Here is a 17159-nt window from a genome sequence, read left to right on the forward strand (position 1 = left end):
CCATGCTGACAGCACGGTCCCACTGAGGAGTAGAGTTTCCAGCAGTCCTGGTGTTAGTTTCTCTGCTCGTCTTCCCACAGGGCTTCTTTTAAAATAGTTTCCTTTTCGTTGTTTCTGATAACAATCGGGGTAGCAGATAAAATTTATACGGGGACAAAAGCCTTGACCAGGTTTGACAACTTGCGGACACGTTTACGAGAGCTGGAACAAACCGTGGTCAACAAGTCAAGAAGAAACGAAGGAGAGGAGCTGAGCCAATGGGAAGACCGAAGGGGCTGAGCTGCCCTTCCCCAAAATGGGAAGCGGGGCTTGACAACACAAGAATACACACTGCTGCTGGATTACTGTGTGGAACCTGCACGGCTTGACAGTGAGCACACTGAACTCTCACACTTGACTTAATTATAGGCTGCAGTCATGCGCAGAAATAAAAGTCATTAGTAGATTAATTAAAGCTCAGCCAGAGAGCGCAGAAGAGTGCGCCGTCTGTGCCTTACTTTACGCACAGAAATGCACAGAAATCAACAAGTGGCTCATAGTCAGTGTGCATTGGGAATAACTCAGATACTAAACTGCAATACACGGGGTTTTGTAACGAAGCTGTTTTGCGTGAAGGCATTTGTAGTTTAAAAAACCAGCGGGGGTATAGGTTTTCTGAGAAATATTAACATGCTTCAACAGTGCTACTTGAAAAACAATTAGATTGTCACTACAAATAAACAAAATTGTGGGCTCTTTGCATAAAAATGGGTACTGATATTAAATATATATGACATGGATTAGGATTAAAATAAAAACCTGTCTGTGTCCACAAAGCCACTTACGGTATAGTATTATGAATCATTTTTAGTAGTAGAGTAGCTGCACTCCCCCTGGTGGAGAAAATGTGTCACAACGACAATTTATACCAAGTCACCCAAATGGTAATCCACTGACTTGAACGTTGTGGTTCCAGTAGTGCGATTAGAGGAGCAATGAATCAGAGCGGTAATTCAACTGAGCATATTCATGAATCCATAAAGGGAAACATTTAGGCTCTTAAAGGGAGATAAAGCTCATATTTACCTGTTCACATGTTGAAAAGAAAAACAGCCTATTAACATTTTTTAAGGGATAGTTTCATTACATTTGTAATGAAACTATCCCTTAATGAAACTGTCCCTACACAGAGATTTACACCTCTGTGTAGGGACAGAGATTTACACACTGGACATCTTTGTACTGAAGGAGTAACCATGCAGCTAGAATGCACATTATAAGTGCTCTTCTGCAAGGCAAAGCTCACAGCAGGATAGTAAATCCTAAACTAATTGTACAGCTGAAAATGTCTTGTATTACTCACTATCACATGCAATAATAGATGGAAAGTAAATCTTTTTTTTTTAGAACAGCCTAAATGTGGAAAATGTCCTGTTGGTACACATGCTTGAAACTGAAAGTGATTGTTGTTTTCTGGCATGAATTCACATTTCAGTGAAAAAAAACAAAACAAGCAAACAAACAAAAACAAAAACTTTGTTCTTATAGGTTGATCTAATCATCACATTAGCTGTCAGTCAGGAAAAGACCATAGGATAGTTTGTTGTGGAAACCACATGGGACACAGTGTCTTTAATCACCAACGTCAGATCACAGAAAGCATCAAACACAGAGTTGATTCTATGCAACCTCGTGCAGTATCAACATGCTGTGCAACAGCCAGGTCAGACATGATGAAATTAGCTGAAATGACCAGCTGGTGTCACTACATTACAGCTTAAAAGGCCTCTGTTCATTTTCTGCTGCATGCCTACCTGCGTAAAGTCAATGTGGAATCCCTTTGTGCTCAGAAATAAAACATTAACCTTAGGGTTGTATTTGTCATCTTACATTTTGTTGTAAACCATCAATATTCACCTTAAGGTTGATAAAGAACCTCAGCCAAGGTGTGAGAGCTAAACAAGGCCTGGTTGAGTTAAGCCTCAAAAGTTGTTTCCTAAAATGTGATTAATTGCAACATTATTCTGTAAATTACAGATTATCTTTTTCAGGCATTAATTCTTTCAGTCATTACACACCAAGTAAAAATTGTGTATAGCGAATGGTTAATAAGTGATTCACTCTTTAACTATTCGCTTTGGTTTCCATTGGGTAACAAGAACCCAAGAAAGAGACAACTAGAATAAATAAATAGCATCCTGGATATTTAATTTATTCTTATTATTTTTGTGACTGTGCGATTAGCAGGTAGAAACTAAAGACAAGTTCATGAATACAAAGTAAAAGGACAAATAAATTAGATCTTTACCAACAGCTTTTATGGTGGCTTTGGCCTCGGCTCAAATGAAACTTAATTTCTCTGAATGAGTGGAGGTGGTGTGCTTGAGTAAGACTGTGCTACATTGGTGAGAAAGAATGCAGTGCGGATCGCGTTAGGCTCTGGGCATAAGCCACAGGCAGTTGTTGGTTGAAATACCTGTGATAAGGAAGGAGAAGTTCACCAAGATGCAGAGAAAGAATCTCAGGGAGGGAGGGAGAGAGCCAACCTCTGTATCTGTGTGTTATAGGAGGGAATAAAACAATGCAGTGTGACTACGAAAGGACGCCAGACTTGTTTTTCTTGTTTTGGCACATCCCAAGGAGGAAAGACATCCTCTCGCAAAACAGCCAAACTCACTACAGTCACTTGAGCAGGAGGAGTGGTGTCTTTACCCCGGATTCAAACACGCGAGACACACCAAAAGGTACGTTGATGTATGTCGGTTTAAAGAATTAGCTTGTGTAAAGTGTATGTGTGTGTGTGAGAGAGAGGGTGAGAAAGAGAAAGAGAGGGGGAAAAACAGAGGTAGGAACTGAGAGAGACAGATACACCTGTTAGATCTAGGACGGCTATCTTGTGTCAGTAATGTTTCTCAGAGGAGTACATTTGGGGCGGTGTACAAACAGGTGCTCAAAACGTCAGTGCGTGTATTTGCTTGCTGTTAATTGCATGAACTGCTGAAGGAGAAAGGCAGAAAGATGAGATGTCAGGATAGCTACTGTATGACCTGTAAAGGACAGCCTTTTAGGAAAACTGAGCTGTGGTGGAGTTTCTCTGTCGCGCTTTGATTGTTGCATCATCTGCATACCATCTGGTATCTTTTCCTGTAGTGTACCTGTCACTTACCTGCATGTGAACATGCCAGTATGCACAATGCTGAATACTCGGCATTCTTACAATCAGCCTGTGGTATGTGCCATTGTTGTGCTCTTAATCATCTTTTCTTTTTGATGTAATGGGTATAATTAATATGACGCCAAGATGTCAGGCAGGCAAAGTTAATGAGAATCTTTTATATCATTGAAGACTAGTTATCTACATGTGAACGTTTAAAAACGCTAAGGACGAGAGATCAAATATAACAATTCAAGTGGGACAAGAAAGGAGACATAAAAAAAGGGTAAATGTCATTGGTGTGCTACCAAAACATCATTCCCCATTCTGTGTATATTACATTGAATTCTGTTTATGTCCACGTGAAACAGATGTCAACATCACTTCCATCGGTGCTCCCTAGAAAGCCTTCAGGTGTCCGAGTTATGGTCCTTAAAGGACAGCAGGAGCTTTCTGATGGGGTTCCTAACAAGTCTGGCAAAGGTACACTCCTCTCCAAGAATGTGGTGTTGGCAAAAACATGTGTTTCCATCTTTTGCATATGCTTTTTGTAAACTTTGAATTAATGGCCTTGTTCTATTTCTGCTCAGAGAATGGTACCAGTGGGGAGTCGAATCAGATCCCTCCACTGAATGCAGACAGAGAAGTGGTACGTACTCATACGCCTCTTTTTTTGTATATATGAGTGGGTACAAACAAGACTTGGAAATTATCAACACAATCAGAAAATCACACACATATGAACAATAACCCCAGATTTATTATCTAAACTTTAGAAACAGTAAACCGATGTGGTGTAGTGTTCTTTAAAATCAAAAACAAGCGATATGATGAGAGCCTCGTGTGTGAATCATTCCTCAGGAGATTATGAACCACTGCTTTGACGATGTGGAGCGATTCATGTCGCGCTTACAACAGGCGGCAGAAGCCCAGACTGTCCTCAACCAAAGGAAAAAGAAAAACGAGAGGAAGACCAAGAAGGATAAAAAGACCCAAGAAGGTGAGGACCTCGACAATTTCTGACCAAAATAAATGACTTATATTGGAAACAAGGAAACCTGTCTCTTCGAGTGATACCGAAGAGCCAGATATGTTTTGGATAAGGTTGAAATTTAAAATGTAGGTTAGCAGATGAAAGTGAGCTTCAGACATGTGGAGGAAGGAGCGATTGACATTGACTCAATATTTTACACACTGAAACTCAACAGGCAGGATGAAAAAAAACCAAACATTCGGGTAACGCAGAAAATTCCTGCACATCGTGAGAATGTCTAAGACACAAGGCATGCAAGTACCTGAACACGTTTATGCACTGCTGTTTCTTCATATAGCATGATATTATTATGTTTTATATTGGGCACAATTAATGTCTGAGTCTGAGTCACTAAGTATTTCTCTTTTTGTCTAACTTGGCAAACTCATCTGGGTGTTTCCTAAATTAACACTGGGATGGACTAAAGGAAGGCTCTTATTAGTCATTACTTTGTCTTATACGAGCACTTGCTGTGACAAGCTAGAACAAAGGTCATGGTATGTTGTGCTTCTAGTATTTCTGTTCATTTCTACTTTTGTTTTTCAGAATTTTCCCCAAACTAAAGTGTTAGCATCCACATGATAGTCTGTATCATGCTCCAGATATACTCCGTTCAGTTCAATTTTATTTGCATAGTGACCAAGAAGCCCACAATAATACAGAGAAAACAGAAAAAAACAATAATCAAGTGACCCCCCCACCCCTCCCAATGAGCAAGCACTTTGGTGAAAGTGGGAAGGAAAAGCTCCCTTTTAACAGGAAGAGACCTCCAGCAGAACCAGGCTCAAGGACAGGGTGAAGGCTCTGCTTCCCATTGTACTTTTAAACACCATAAGAACCTCAAGTAACTGAGGAGCAAAGTGCTCTATTGGGGTGATATGTTACTATTTGGTCTTTAAGATAAGATGGGGTCTGATTACTCAAGACCTTGTATGTGAGTAGAATGATGTTAAACTTGATTCTAGATTTAGTAAATGTATCGGTAAAAGCAATACTTGTACGCTGTGGTTATAACAACCTTATGTTTTATGTCTATGGTGTATATATTTTGCTGTTCTGTGTGCAGATGGTTTGTTGACCATGAAAGCCAGTCCTCCCCCAGAAGAAGACTTTGTGAACATCTTTCAGAAAATCAAGTACTCCTTCAGTCTGCTGGTATGATTAGACTACGTTCTATTTAAGCATAAAGAGATTTCTTTGATAAATACAAAAAACAAAATTGATTTTTTTCAGGACCGCCTGAAGTCATATATCTCACAGCCCAATGCCCCAGAGCTGCTCCACCACATCTTTGTGCCTCTCAGACTGGTGAGACCTCATTTAGTGCTTTTTCTTCTTTTCCTCTTTCTTTGATCTTTACTGTAGAGACCTCTCTCTTACAGATGGTGAATACCACTGGGGGGCCAGCATTAGCTGCATCCATCATCAGTCCTGCTTTGACCAATGGTGCCGTTAAACTGCTCCAGGAACATCTGACTTTAGAGGAAAATGAGCTGTGGACTTCACTGGGGACCAGCTGGACCTCACCCAGGTGTGTGTGTGTGTGTGTGTGTGTGTGTGTGTGTGTGTGTGTGTGTGTGTGTGTGTGTGTGTCAGCTTTACTAGAGACTGTGCACAACACGGTTTTAATGACAGGCTCGTTCCACTTTCTCCAGCTCCCACCTCGGTGTGACTGTTCCTCCGTATACACCTGTCTTTCTGGATGGGTGGAAGCCTCAGACTCATGACTCTACTGGCCAGCCTTTTGAAGATCCCATCGAGCTTCAGCACAAAGTAGATGCTTTCAATGAAACCAAGCAGAAACAAAGTCAGCAGGAAGAAGCTCAACAGGCAGCACAGAGCCCCAGGTAGGCCACTGAAGAAGTGTAAATACATACAAATAGAGCAAGACATTATTATGGTTTCATAGCAGTTGTGATTGTTTTTGTGGAGGCTGTATTCTTACTGGCTAGAATCAAATCAGTCAAATGCTTTTAGTGGCAAACCATGATTAAGATTACTGATATCTGGCTCCAATTTCATGTTTATTTTTTTTATGTTTTGCATATCTTTTAAATACTATCTGTTTTTCAGAGACGGAAATGGACATGCGCATGGTGAGAGCCATTACCGCTGCAGTTACGACTTTGTCGCCAGAAACAGCAGTGAACTCTCTGTGCTAAAAGGAGAAACACTTGAGGTACACACCCTGAAATATGGGTGGCGATCTGAATACAAAAGTAGAGTTTAGATCCAGGAGTACGTCACACAACTTGGCTAATGAGAGTCATCTTTCCGTAGGTGATTAACTCATCAAAACGCTGGTGGAAGTGTCGGAACAGCTATGGCGAGATAGGATTTGTTCCTTTTAACATTTTGGAGCCTGTGTCTGCTCTGAATAAGATAGAGAAAGATGGCTCAGTGGTGCACAGGGAGTCACAGGTATAAGACGACACACAGCTACACAAATACACAGAATTTTATTTGTGCCACTGCCTCAGAAACTGTACATACTGTGATTTCTTGGCTAATGTTGTCATGTAGTTTTTGTTCATTCCTGCTTTTTTTTCCACAACAAAAGGCAGGTCCTGTCCCTCACTCAAAGCGCTTCTCATACACCCCATCAAGCGGGGGTCCCACTACAGCAACCCCAGCAGTGCGACCTCAAAGCATGGTTTTACCATCTACAAGGATGCAGGGAGATGAACCTGACAGAGGTAAATGAATATGGGCAGACAGAAACGTCATAAACACATACAGTGGGGCAAAAAAGTATTTAGTCAGCCACCGATTGTGCAAGTTCCCCCACTTAAAATGATGACAGAGGTCAGTAATTTGCACCAGAGGTACACTTCAACTGTGAGAGACAGAATGTGAAAAAAAAAATCCATGAATTCACATGGTAGGATTTGTAAAGAATTTATTCGTAAATTAGGGTGGAAAATAAGTATTTGGTCACCTCAAACAAGGAAAATCTCTGGCTCTCACAGACCTGTAACGTCTTCTGTAAGAAGCTTTTCTGTCCCCCACTCGTTACCTGTATGAATGGCACCTGTTTGAACTCATCATCTGTATAAAAGACACCTGTCCACAGCCTCAAACAGTCAGACTCCAAACTCCGCCATGGCCAAGACCAAAGAGCTTTCGAAGGACACCAGGAAAAGTATTGTAGACCTGCACCAGACTGGGAAGAGTGAATCTACAATAGGCAAGCAGCTTGGTGTGAAAAAAATCAACTGTGGGAGCAATCATCAGAAAATGGAAGACATACAAGACCACTGATAATCTCCCTCGATCTGGGGCTCCACGCAAGATCTCATCCCGTGGGGTCAAAATGATCATGAGAACGGTGAGCAAAGATCCCAGAACCACACGGGGGGACCTGGTGAATGACCTGCAGAGAGCTGGGACCAAAGTAACAAAGGTCACCATCAGTAACACACTACAACGGCAGGGAATCAAATCCCGCAGTGCCAGACGTGTTCCGCTGCTGAAGCCAGCGCATGTCCAGGCCCGTCTGAAGTTTGCCAGAGAGCACATGGATGATACAGCAGAGGATTGGGAGAATGTCATGTGGTCAGATGAAACCAAAGTAGAACTTTTTGGTATAAACTCAACTCATCGTGTTTGGAGGACGAAGAATACTGAGTTGCATCCCAAGAACACCATACCTACTGTGAAGCATGGGGGTGGAAACATCATGCTATGGGGCTGTTTTTCTGCCAAGGGGACAGGACGACTGATCCGTGTTAAGGACAGAATGAATGGGGCCATGTATCGTGAGATTTTGAGCCAAAACCTCCTTCCATCAGTGAGAACTTTGAAGATGAAACGAGGCTGGGTCTTCCAACATGACAATGATCCAAAACACACCGCCCGGGCAACAAAGGAGTGGCTCCGTAAGAAGCATTTGAAAGTCCTGGAGTGGCCTAGCCAGTCTCCAGACCTCAACCCCATAGAAAATCTGTGGCGGGAGTTGAAAGTCCGTGTTGCTCGGCGACAGCCCCAAAACATCACTGCTCTCGAGAAGATCTGCATGGAGGAATGGGCCAAAATACCAGCTACTGTGTGTGCAAACCTGGTAAAGACCTATAGTAAACGTATGACCTCTGTTATTGCCAACAAAGGTTATGTTACAAAGTATTGAGTTGTATTTTTGTTATTGACCAAATACTTATTTTCCACCCTGATTTACGAATAAATTCTTTACAAATCCTACCATGTGGATTCATGGATTTTTTTTTCACATTCTGTCTCTCACAGTTGAAGTGTACCTCTGGTGCAAATTACTGACCTCTGTCATCATTTTAGGTGGGGGAACTTGCACAATCGGTGGCTGACTAAATACTTTTTTGCCCCACTGTATGAAAACTAAGAAAATTGACACGTTTTACTATTTCATGACATTTGAATTTGATGGCAGGAGCACATCTAGAAAAAAGTTGGTACAAGAAATGCCTGGAAAAGTAACCGGTACTAAAAAGAAATAGCTGGAGGAACATTTTGTAGGCAAGGCTAACTGGCAACCAGTCACAAACATGAAATAAGTCATCTATGAGAGGGTATAGTATCATCAAAAGATTCAGAGAATCTGGAGAAATCTTAAGGGACAGGCTGAAAATCAAGTTAAAATATAGATTTGTGAAGTTTGCAAATCACTGGAATATGTTCTTATTTAAAGTTTTCAATCTTAAAACGTATTTAATGGTTTTAATATAAATTTAAAATGTTTTTTTTATTATAATATAAGATGTATTTCTGCTTTGGAATTTAAGTTGCTTGGTATTACAAAAAGAACACTTTGTAAAGGGGAACGATATGTTCATATAAATATAACTTTTACTTTAGTTTGATATGTGTAAAATGTAATTCAGCAAAGGTCTAGTATAGATTTTTATTTCAGCTGACTAAAGTGTTTTTCATAATCAAAATCATGATGTTTATTGCATTATATGACATGAATTCCTGCTTTCACATAAATCAAACAGGCAAGGCTCATAGTTGTTGATGTTAAGCAATAAGTGCAACTCCAGCTACAACTGTACAGGTGTATATAAATGCAGTTGTTTTTCTTCTTTGTACAGTTCTGATAATGAATGATGAGCTTCTACAAAGGATAGCCCGGAGAAGAGGCTCATTTAAACAGACAGCTGATAACTCTACACCTCTGAACTATGGCTCTCCATCTTCTGAGGTGGCAGCCTGGCTTACTGCCAAAGGCTTCAGCGCAGTGTGAGTACTCCACAAACATATTTGTTCATATTAGCTAGAGTTAGTACTCAAGCTCCACTAAGGAATAGCATGTTTAAACATGCTGTTTAATTTTTATATTATATTGGTTTTGCGCATTAGCACTAGCACTCCTGCTAGCCAGGAGATAAATGTGTGCAATACTGCAGATGTAGGTTTCAAAAACCCTGAAGTTGTATAAGGATTAAAATAGCTTAAGTATTGTAGCTTTACTGTTTATCATAGCTTTACTGGGTAATGAATTGGACTTAAAAGTCAAGTTCTTCTTTAGAAATTAAAAGGTGAATATTAAAAATAGGATCTTTTTCACAGTGAAAGCACAAAAATGCTGATCTTGTAATTCATTCCTGCTCAGCACTGTTGAGAGCCTGGGAATTTTAAACGGAGCGCAGCTGTTCTCCCTAAATAAGGAGGAGTTTGTTGCAGTGGCACCAGAAGAGGGTGAAAATGTTTACAGCCAGATAATGGCAGAGAAGACTCTGCTTAAGGTTTGTTCCCTATTTTTTTTTTTTTATCTGGATGTACTAGTTTGTGTGTATGTGTGTATTTGCAAAGATATGCTTGGGTGAGTGTTGAGTCATTTGTTTGCTCAGCCTTGACTTATGCACAGACTTACATTATTGCCACTGCCCCAAACTGATTAAAGATTTACAATGGCAAAAATGTGAGCAATTTCAAATTGAATGCACTCCTGTATAAATTAGTTTTTAAAATGTGGTCATAGTTTCATTTAAGTGGAAGTAAATGCCAAACACAATCTATTTGAAGTATTTGCAACATTTAAATATTTACAAATGAACATACCTATTCACAAATTTTGTCAACAAAACTTAATTGGGGTAAGAACATTTGTCAACTTGTCTATTTAAAAAAAAAAAAAAGAAAAGAAAAAAAAAGGAAGATTGTAAATCAGAGCAAATTTAACTAGTAAAAAAAACAAACTATCCACAAGATAGTCCATGTTTATGTGTCACATGTTGCCTATACTTGGTGTGGGTGGGCAGCTTTTGTGATTTTTCTTGCTTTTAGTAAATAGACTTCATAAACAGATAGTTTTTGGTGATGTGTCTAAATCTGATTTTCTTTTAAAAATATGATCAAGAACTTTAATTTCATTAAGAAGTGAAAACAAATTATATCTTCTGTCCTCCCCAGAATGCACAAAAACTTTAGAACTGGATGCTTCGATGGATCCAAGAGTTAAAGATTAACTCACAAAGAAAGAGTGATGTATTGTAACAGAGTTAAAATATCCTTTAATACAGATGTAACATGAATGCTTATTTGATATAGAGGTAATGCTCATATTTTAATCACAGAGTCTGCTAATTTATCAACAAAAACAACAGATTTTAGAAGAAATTCTATTTAAATACTCTGGGAACCAATTTGTTGTTGTTGTTGTCGTCTGGTTTTTAGTTTGACATGTTTGTAATCTTCATGCAGGTTTAATTGTATTCCTTCCATACAGTGCATGATTTTTTTTTTATTATTTTTTTTTACAGCTAACATATTTGTATGACAGTAACCCCCCAACCTAAAATATATGCTGTCTTTCAATGCTTATAACCCTGAAATACCATAATTTACAACACTGAGATATGTGTGTGTGTGTGTGTGTGTGTGTATGTATATAAAGATGGCTAGATATAGATATAATATATATATATATATATATATATATATATATATATATATATATATATATATATATATATATATATGAACTGTATTTCATTATTTTGCTTGTTGTTATATATAAATTATACATAAAAAGATGGCAATTGCATATAGACTCCTCACTTTAATACTTAAGAAATTTTGAAGCAGTGCAAAGAGTTAAAACATGATTAAAAATAATCACGAGAAAGCGATACTACAAATGTAAACTCACATAAAAACTCTGATACCTGATAGCAGTTAGTTAACATTATGGGGGAAACTCTTGTTTAATTTCTTGAGAGGTAGAAAGATTATTTCATGTTTTCAGTTAAAAAAAAATGTATCACAAAATTTCAAATCACATATAAAATTGCACTTAGGTTATCTGAGGACAGAGGTCAAGTAAACAGTTTAATTATGTATACATTAAATAATAATTATATTTGTTAATGAGAATAATCACATTACAGTGGGCCAGATGTGGGGAAGGGGAACTAACAGTATAAACAACACACACACACACACACACACACACACACACACACACACACACACACACACACACACACTCTTTGTTAGACCAAATGCATATAACTATTAACCAGAAACAATGCACTCATCAGTCACAAAAATCAAGACCAGCTGTCTAATATTGTAGACCCATTATGATACAAAAACAGCTCTGATCAGTCTTCTAACTGGACCCTGTAGTATCAAGCACCAAGACATTAGCAGCAGATCCTTCAAGTCTTAACCTAAAAGGTTGTATTTCTGTGCGTTAGACTCGTTTTTCTGGCACGGCCCACAGATACTCAATCAGATCATAATCTGAGGAATTTGGAAGCCAAGTCAACACTTCGAGCTTTCTGTCATGTTCTTCATACCATTACTGAATTATTTCTGCAAAGTGGGTAGATGTATTACTCTGCTGGAGTAGGCAGGCACACTGAAAGACTTGCAGATCAAAAAAAAAAAAAAAAAAAAAAGGTAGAGAAACATTTTTTGCCCGTGATCGTTTTGTGTTTCTTTGTGATCCAAAACTCGCATCTGTTTGTGTGGACTTTGTATCTCATTATGGCTGTTTGCAGACTTTACAGCCATTCTGCACCTAAACATTGCTCTCTATTTGCAGAGATTTTCTAACTTTTTGGTTGTTGTTCATTTTTCTTTATTTGAAAAGATAGTTACCTTCATGAATGAAGCAGAAACTGACAAGCAGAGGGTCTAGATCAGGAGCCGCTTAGCCTTTGGGGTACCTTAAGTGCATGCCCAGTAGTCCCAGTCAGTATTTTTCCATGGCTGTAGCTGGTTGGTGTATAGCAATAATAATCCAATGCTAAGACTAAGATGCCTACTGTATTATATGTACATATGCGTAGTTGGTATTCTAAAATCTCACATTTGCTTTAGCAAAAATCTTTTGATTCTTAGTGCACTTAATGAGGTAAATTACTTAGAGAGAGAAACTGTGGTGGCACTGTCATTAGGCAGCAGGAGAAGAGGTAGTTATTACTGATTCTCACTGCCTTGAACTGTCAAGCATCTTCAGTCCTCCATCATGTTGCCCTGGTTGCAGCATTCCCACTTCAGGAGATCCTTTCCCTGAAACCACAGCTGGATCTCCCGTCGAGCACCCTCCAGTGAATCACTGGCATGGACAACGTTCCTTTAAGTGACCAACACACATGGTTACTGTACTGCCACGTCATAAAAGCACATACCTTCATAGGCTTTAATGTTAAAAATCAGTTTTATGTCACAAATATCAGCACACATAATGAAATGAAATAAAGTCAGGTTACCTGCTGACATGGACGCTGAAATCTCCTCTGACTGTGCCCGCCTGGGCTTCAGTTGGGTTAGTGTGTCCTACCATTTTACGTGATGTCTGGACTACATTGGGCCCCTCCCATACCTAAATAAAAGTAAAGCAGCATGTGTTGGCAAGACTGATAAACCTACTGAAGAACTATAACAAGAATAAGCAGAAAAGTAACAAGGAGAAAACCAGGAGTATCCTCGAAAGAGGCAGACAGAGGAGCACTCACCATGACCACCACAGGCCCTGAGGTCATGTAATGCTGCAGACTAGGATAGAAGGGCTTAGCTCTCAGCTCACGGTAGTGCTGAGACAGGAGATCCTCAGACACCTTTCAAACAGAGACAGATTCAACAAGAAACTTGCAGATCACACACACACACACACACACACACACACACACACACACTTCAAACTCTTATACCTGCACCATCTTCAGGCCAACCAGCTTGAATCCCCGCTGCTCAAACCGGTGAATTATTTGCCCGACAAGACGGCGTTGAACTCCATCTGGTTTCACGGCTATGAGAGTCCTCTCCCTCACATCTGGAAGACCTGATGTGAGCAGACACAAAAGAGGAGCAATGGTTGTTAACCATACTGCAGGGAAGACTATAAAAAATACCAAACTAAAGTCTGCAGGTGTCTCAGTTTATAAATGTGTGGTATTTATCATATCAACATTTATCATATCAACACACACGCACGCACAGACGTGCATTTGTGTGTGTGTGGGACACAACGTCCCCACAACACAATAAACTAACGCGCGCATGCGAGTTTGCACCCCTAAAACAGACCAACAACCCTCACTGAACAAAACTGCATATGAGAGGTATGGCTTTTGTTTAGCTACAGAACACACAGAATAGAAGCTGCACACAGCCCCTTATGAATGACTGCACGCTATCAATTATTCACACGTGACTATCCACGAGAACTGCAGTCTCCTTGCATCTTTAAGACCGGCTGTGACAGCGAAATACAGCGACACCATAGCGGGCTGGATGGAAGTCTGGTTCTGGCACAGAGGTTTGGGTGTGTTGTATGGGACTTGCGTTTTGTGTGTCGGTATTGCGCACCGTTTAACTTTTGTACCCCTAACCTAGTTCCAGTTCATGACCCGAGCTTTTGGCAAGCAAGTTTGTTTTCCCAAATGTGCCCGTTAAGTTTGGGTCAAATAAACTTTGCCTTGGACTCTGCGCCTTGGACCGAGTCTAACAGACTAAAGTTTGTTAGACTCGGTGCTAACAGAAATCTTTTAAAATCGGTTTCGACAGTGACAGTTTGAGTGTCATTTTCACTGTGTAAAAATCGCGTATTCAAGATACTGTGCACATTTTTAATTCGCAATTCATGAACATTCACTTAAAAACATAAAATTTGCATCCAACTGCTTTAAATCGCCACTTCTTAACAAACGAATCGCGTAAGTTCTATCTGAAGGACTAATACTTATCTACTATGCAAAACATATGGCTTTACTTAGCAGCTGGTACAAAATGAGTCACTTACTTGATTTGTTTCTTCGCCAGGTAGATCTGTATCCACCCCACAGCTGAGAAGGAAAACCAGGTAACAGACCTTTTGTGGATTCTTGAGTCCTCCAATAAAAGTGTTGGAGAAGTCTGTTAAAAACGCGCAGCTGCAGCATGGCCGTAATGTGACGTGCGTTTTATCAGCCTCTACTGAGTGAAGTCAACCCTCATCAATAAAAACTCACGAGTGATCCCTCTGTGCGTCTCTCCTCATTGTCACTCAATCTGAAATTTAACTCCAGTGATGCCAGACCTGTGTTAGTTCTCCGTACACGCGTGCGTCACTCAAAATCTCCCTTCGCTTTCAACCCGATGGATTTCAAAAGAAACACTTCCACGCATAAATCTTATTTAGTTGATATTTTCGCCTTTCTGCAGGTGAAATCCAGCTCAGTTTAAGAGCTGAACACTGATCTTGCTCTTCACTTTGCCCTTTTTTTGTTGAAAATGTGTATTTCTAAATAATAACAAAACACTTAGGAGACGCAAAGCAGAAGCAAAGATATGTTAAAATGGCCATTTTATGACCATTCAGCCTCCGAAATGCATCTTTTTGTTGTTTTAAAGTAACATCTGTACTTGCCAGATGTCTGTTAGTCATTCAGCCTCCACAACTCACATTTGCAAATCTGTGATTTTCTTTAGATCTGGCACTTACCGCAATTTACAATTGCAACTGTTAGGTGGTATTTCAACAAAAATATTTAAATGACCTGTGGATGTAACTAGAACTTCACTGAAATTAAGGATTTGATCAGCATCAAATACAAGCTTAACAAATTGGATATACAGGACTGTATGAAAAAGTATTTGTCGCCTTCCTGGTTTCTTAGTTTTCTGAGTATTTGTCACTCTTTCATATTTCAGTTTATCAAACAAATTTTAATATTCGACAAAGATAGTTCAATCAATTACAGCAAGTCGTCAAGGTCTGAAGCAGCAAAGCAGACTCAGACGGTCACACTACCACCACCATGTTTGACTGTTGGTATGATGTTCTTTTTATGAAATGCTGTTCTAGTTTTTTGCAGATGTAACAGGACTGAAACCTTCTAAAAAGTTCAGGTTTCTTTCTTGAGTCCACAGAATATTTTCCCAGAAGTCTTGGGGATCATTAACATGGTTTTTGGTAAATGTGAAATGAGCCTTAGAGTTCTTTTTGGTATTCTTCTTTGAACTCCTGTGGAGGCTTTTTTGCCTGGACTCTTTCTTATTGTTGAATCATGAACTAGATGTTGTTCTGGGTTATATGTGAACACCTGGACGAGTCGTCAGTGCACTCACCATTCACCACTGTTTCAAATTTTCTCCATTTGTGGATAATGGTGTCATGTGCTGCTTTTTCTTTGTTTTTTTGCGTATCTTACTTTGTCAGACAGGTTCTGGTTAAGTGATTTCTTGATCCAACAGGTCTGGCAGTAATCTGTCCTGGGTGTGGTGAGTGAAACTGAACTCAGCTTTCAAAAAAAAAAAAAAGAAAAAAAAAAAGGAAAAATGTGGTTAATCACAATTAACTCATGATTCATGAAGGTAGGTTTGGATAACTTTTTTCCATTAATAAGTTAACTCATGATTTAAAAACCGAAATCGGGAAGGGGAAACATACTTTTTTCCTGTCACAGCATATCTCAGTGGCAACAGGTCTTATGGAGTGATGAACTCACTTTTGAAAACTTTGGTTCAAGTCATTTTCAGTAATATAGAGGTGGTCAGGATAAATGTACAACAGTGAATGTCTAGTCATTTGTAACATGGTGAAAGGGTTGAGGAAATTATGAATGCAGAAAAGTAGTCAGATTATCATCCAACATGAAATACCACCAGGCAACAGCTTCATTAGTCAGCATGACAATGATTACAAAGGAGTGTAGCAAAATCATACCTGGATAGAAAAACACAAAATGGAGCACTTAGATGAGACATGGATCGGCCTCTCCAGAGCCCAGACTGCAACATTACTGAAGCAGCGTGGCATCATGTTGAAAAAGGACAGGAAAAATGCAGCCAACATCCAGAGAAGAGCTTTGAACGTGCTTCAAGAAGCCTGAAGAGAACTATTCCTGAAGACTAATTAGGTACATTACAAGACAGCGTGACTAAGAGAGTTCATGGTAAATGAACTGGTTCTTATATAGCGCTTTTCTACTCTGAGGACTTAAAGCACTTTATACAACAAATTCATTCACCCAATCACTTTTTTTCTAAAGCGTTAAGTGCTCCGTATCTAACATCCAGACACTTTCACACTCCGATAGATGCATCGGAGAGCAACATGGGGTTAGTATCCTGACTGGAGCAGAACCACCAACCTTCCAGTAGCTGACCTGCTCTGCCACCTGACATACAGCCACGCCAATACAGACGTGCAGACGTATAAAGTTGGTCATATTGACTTCAGTTTTGTTAAAATTCCCTTATATGTGGATTTATATTTGCAGATTTTTCAATAAACTGCTGCTCCCTTTAAATTTTCCTAAGAATCATCTTTTTTGCAGTCTAGGCTTGACGCTGACTAGACTGCACGGTACTAATCAGCATCAAGGTGAAATTTTGTAACCAAAATCCTCTCTTATCAAACTGAGTGCACTTGACAGAGTCCACTAAGCAGTCACATTTAATGTAAGCTTAGGATACACAAAGCCAGACAACATTAGAGCCATGTCTTTGCTGCTTGAGTTTGTGACATCTTTTCATAATTTATGAAAATGCACCATTGTTCTTTTCCACCTTGTACATGTGAGTCTG

At 39.5% G+C, this 17159-nt stretch overlaps 2 protein-coding genes across 2 annotated transcripts; one reads left to right on the forward strand and one right to left on the reverse strand.

Moving 5' to 3' along the window:
- The first annotated feature begins 2571 nt into the window (after positions 1–2571).
- eps8l1a (EPS8 signaling adaptor L1a) lies at positions 2572–10958 on the forward strand. The gene is made up of 14 exons (XM_085453903.1): positions 2572–2723; positions 3505–3616; positions 3724–3782; positions 3995–4133; positions 5233–5321; positions 5400–5474; positions 5549–5697; positions 5822–6013; positions 6240–6345; positions 6447–6587; positions 6727–6862; positions 9230–9377; positions 9751–9883; positions 10551–10958. Exons 2-14 carry the CDS (start codon positions 3505–3507, stop codon positions 10566–10568), a joined length of 1497 nt encoding a protein of 498 aa, XP_085310029.1. The 5' UTR covers positions 2572–2723; the 3' UTR covers positions 10569–10958.
- A 226-nt stretch (positions 10959–11184) lies between these two features.
- Positions 11185–14653, reverse strand: nme4 (NME/NM23 nucleoside diphosphate kinase 4). The gene is made up of 5 exons (XM_085453904.1): positions 14392–14653; positions 13301–13431; positions 13106–13207; positions 12860–12972; positions 11185–12723 (listed from the first exon to the last, which is right to left on the reverse strand). The coding sequence occupies exons 1-5, from the start codon at positions 14528–14530 to the stop codon at positions 12603–12605; spliced, it is 606 nt and encodes a 201-aa protein (XP_085310030.1). The 5' UTR covers positions 14531–14653; the 3' UTR covers positions 11185–12602.
- Positions 14654–17159: the final 2506 nt, after the last annotated feature.

This window comes from Copadichromis virginalis, linkage group LG4 (genome assembly GCF_057382275.1).
Source record: "Copadichromis virginalis isolate Kocher_CV1m ecotype Utaka linkage group LG4, C_Virginalis_male_GT1.1, whole genome shotgun sequence".
Taxonomy (NCBI): domain Eukaryota; kingdom Metazoa; phylum Chordata; class Actinopteri; order Cichliformes; family Cichlidae; genus Copadichromis; species Copadichromis virginalis.

What these genes read in the sequence shown, in the direction of transcription:
- nme4 (XM_085453904.1), bottom strand. Translation starts at nt 14,530, where the DNA reads ATGCTGCAGCTGCGCGTTTTTAACAGACTTCTCCAACACTTTTATTGG. An exon ending in CAGGGCCTGTGGTGGTCATG is followed by an intron (nt 12,973 to 13,105) that starts GTGAGTGCTCCT and finishes ACTTTTATTTAG; the next exon opens with GTATGGGAGGGGCCCAATGT. An exon ending in TTCAGCGTCCATGTCAGCAG is followed by an intron (nt 12,724 to 12,859) that starts GTAACCTGACTT and finishes GGTCACTTAAAG; the next exon opens with GAACGTTGTCCATGCCAGTG.
- eps8l1a (XM_085453903.1), top strand. Translation starts at nt 3,505, where the DNA reads ATGTCAACATCACTTCCATCGGTGCTCCCTAGAAAGCCTTCAGGTGTC. An exon ending in TCTTTGTGCCTCTCAGACTG is followed by an intron (nt 5,475 to 5,548) that starts GTGAGACCTCAT and finishes TCTCTCTTACAG; the next exon opens with ATGGTGAATACCACTGGGGG. An exon ending in ACCAGCTGGACCTCACCCAG is followed by an intron (nt 5,698 to 5,821) that starts GTGTGTGTGTGT and finishes CACTTTCTCCAG; the next exon opens with CTCCCACCTCGGTGTGACTG.